The sequence below is a fragment of the Chenopodium album genome, chromosome 26 (assembly GCF_948465745.1).
Source record: "Chenopodium album chromosome 26, dcCheAlbu1.1, whole genome shotgun sequence".
NCBI lineage: Eukaryota > Viridiplantae > Streptophyta > Magnoliopsida > Caryophyllales > Amaranthaceae > Chenopodium > Chenopodium album.
In genome coordinates, this window is record NC_137859.1 from 5,706,120 (window position 1) to 5,708,503 (window position 2,384).

Below are 2,384 nucleotides of genomic sequence, written 5' to 3' on the forward strand. Positions count from 1 at the left end.
TTGTGAGAATAAGTGGGCTTCCATTGGAATTGAAGAAAGGTGCACAAGATGTTACAACATTTTTACAATACCTAAAGCTAAGGAAATATAGAGACAAATATGTACAAAACTACAAATTATTTAAATCTAAGGGGGTCCATAAAATATATACACTGGCCCCAAATTACAAGTAAAATTCAAAAACAAAAATTCCAAAAAAAAAAAAGGGTCACATTTCTCCTTTTCCTATCAGAAGCCCAAAAGCCAAATGGTTGAAAAAACTCTAAAGTGTCAACCATGTTTTTATTGACCCTTGTATTAGTAGGGAAACTCCATCTTTCTATGAAGATTACACTTAATACTGCGTTAGTACCCTGTTACTTATATTGTATACGTAGTATATTATACGTATATTAAAACTATATAATATAAAAGGGATGTCCAACCAGCAAAATGAAAAATGTCACTCTCCAGGGTCCAGGCCATTGTTGTTAACGGTCCAAAGCACTTATCATGATCCTGTACCACATCATGGCAATATAATTAATTAATTTAATCACTACTTATTAATGATGAAAGGAAATGTTCAATCATCATGTAGATAATGCATACTCCGTACTTGGTAATACCATTATACGTATCAATTCTATTAATCGCAGTGTATATATATACTGAAATGTTCAATCATCATGTAGATAATGCATACTCCGTGTATATATATATATATATATAATAAGTGTATAACTTTGTTCTTTTTGCAAATTATATTTTCTATACATGTTAGATTGTTAGCCATGTTAGGTTGTATGAATTTGACAAGCACTCCACATATTTATGTCGGTATGATGGTATAATATCTCTTATCTAATCTTCACTGTATTTTTACACTTTAGAAACTTACTCTATCATTCATTTTACTACGGTTTTATTAGATATTTACGGCTTTATTAAATATTGTAACATCATACTAATATGTATTATTTGGTTATTGGAACACATAAATAAAATTATCATGTATGCATCATGTCACAAGATTAGATCCCAGATGTAGACTAACCTAATTAATTTAATTTATCCTTATAATTAACTCATTAATAATTTTAAACAAATACGTATGCATATCAATATTTTTTGATAAGGAAATTTAATTAGAGAGGACATACGTCTAGATTAATTACTAACGAATAAATCGAACAATAAAATAAATAATTTCTTTAAACCACAAAGCGAGTAAAGCATTAAATAAATAATTAAGTTTGTTTTCTTTCAAAAAATAATTAAGTTTGTTTAACAATCAAATAAATAATTGAATTAAAGCGAGTAAAGCAAAAAAGAACAAAGACGTGAAAGAGATAGAGATCGAACCAGTCATAAACAGGGCTAGTCGGCTCAGCATGTTCCGACGGTTCAAACGTCGGTTTTTTCCTCATCATTCGTCGCTTCAAATCCGGACTCTTTCCCGCTGCCGTGGTATACATGCAACACATCATGCATGAATAATTATATATAGCTTCAATACATATATATAATTTTTACCACAGCCTAAATTTAATATTCCTTTCTCAATATTAATGCTACAATTAAAAAGAAATATTTAGGCAGTGAAATAGTCAACACTTTAAATATTTTCCAAAATAATTGCATATGAATATATGATATACGTAGTATGTAAAACTATTACGGAGTATTTAATTAATTTGTAATGAAATTACATCGAACATAAATTATTGTCCTGCTAAGATCTACCTATACATTTAGTCGACACGTAGTTTTTTGATTAATGAATTGTTCGTTACATTATATTGTAATACAAGTACACTTTTTAAAGGGGATGTTGTATAAATTTTTATTGAATAATAAAATAAATTTAAAATAAATGACGATTAAATAATAAAAACAATAAATGTAGGAAAACTTACGTGAGAAAGGGGAGGAGGGACCACTAGAGGTAGAAGAAGAAGGAGAAGAAGCAGCAGATCCAGGTTCAACCGTGAGGCTTTTGGTACGAAGGATGGTAATGCTACGAGAAACGGGAGCCGTCTGATCATGATCATCGCGACGATCATGATCTTGATAACGAGTTGTGTTAGTAACAATTGGATGATCGGGTGATCGTGTGGCTGATAATGATTTATACTTCCGGAGTTTACCTAGACCCTTATCGGGTGCAGGTCCGGCTAATGTTTCATCCCATAGTCTATCTAGGAATCCCATCGTGTTTTCAATACCGCGATTTTAAGAGGAATAATTTATTTTATCTAAGAAAAGTTACAAAATGTTAATTATTTCTTTGAAATTTTAGTTTAGGGAAGGTTTGGGATAATTTTGGGGAGTTGTTTGATTATTAATTTTGGAGTGAGAAATTTTTAGAAAAGTGTTGGAATGAAAAGTGAGAAAGGGGTTTT

General features: G+C 30.4%; 1 protein-coding gene across 1 annotated transcript; it reads right to left on the reverse strand.

Annotated features, from left to right (window-relative positions):
* Positions 1-2,384, reverse strand: LOC145618477 (dormancy-associated protein homolog 4-like). The gene is made up of 3 exons (XM_081673248.1): positions 1,899-2,384; positions 1,345-1,441; positions 1-498 (listed from the first exon to the last, which is right to left on the reverse strand). The coding sequence occupies exons 1-3, from the start codon at positions 2,191-2,193 to the stop codon at positions 471-473; spliced, it is 420 nt and encodes a 139-aa protein (XP_081529374.1). The 5' UTR covers positions 2,194-2,384; the 3' UTR covers positions 1-470.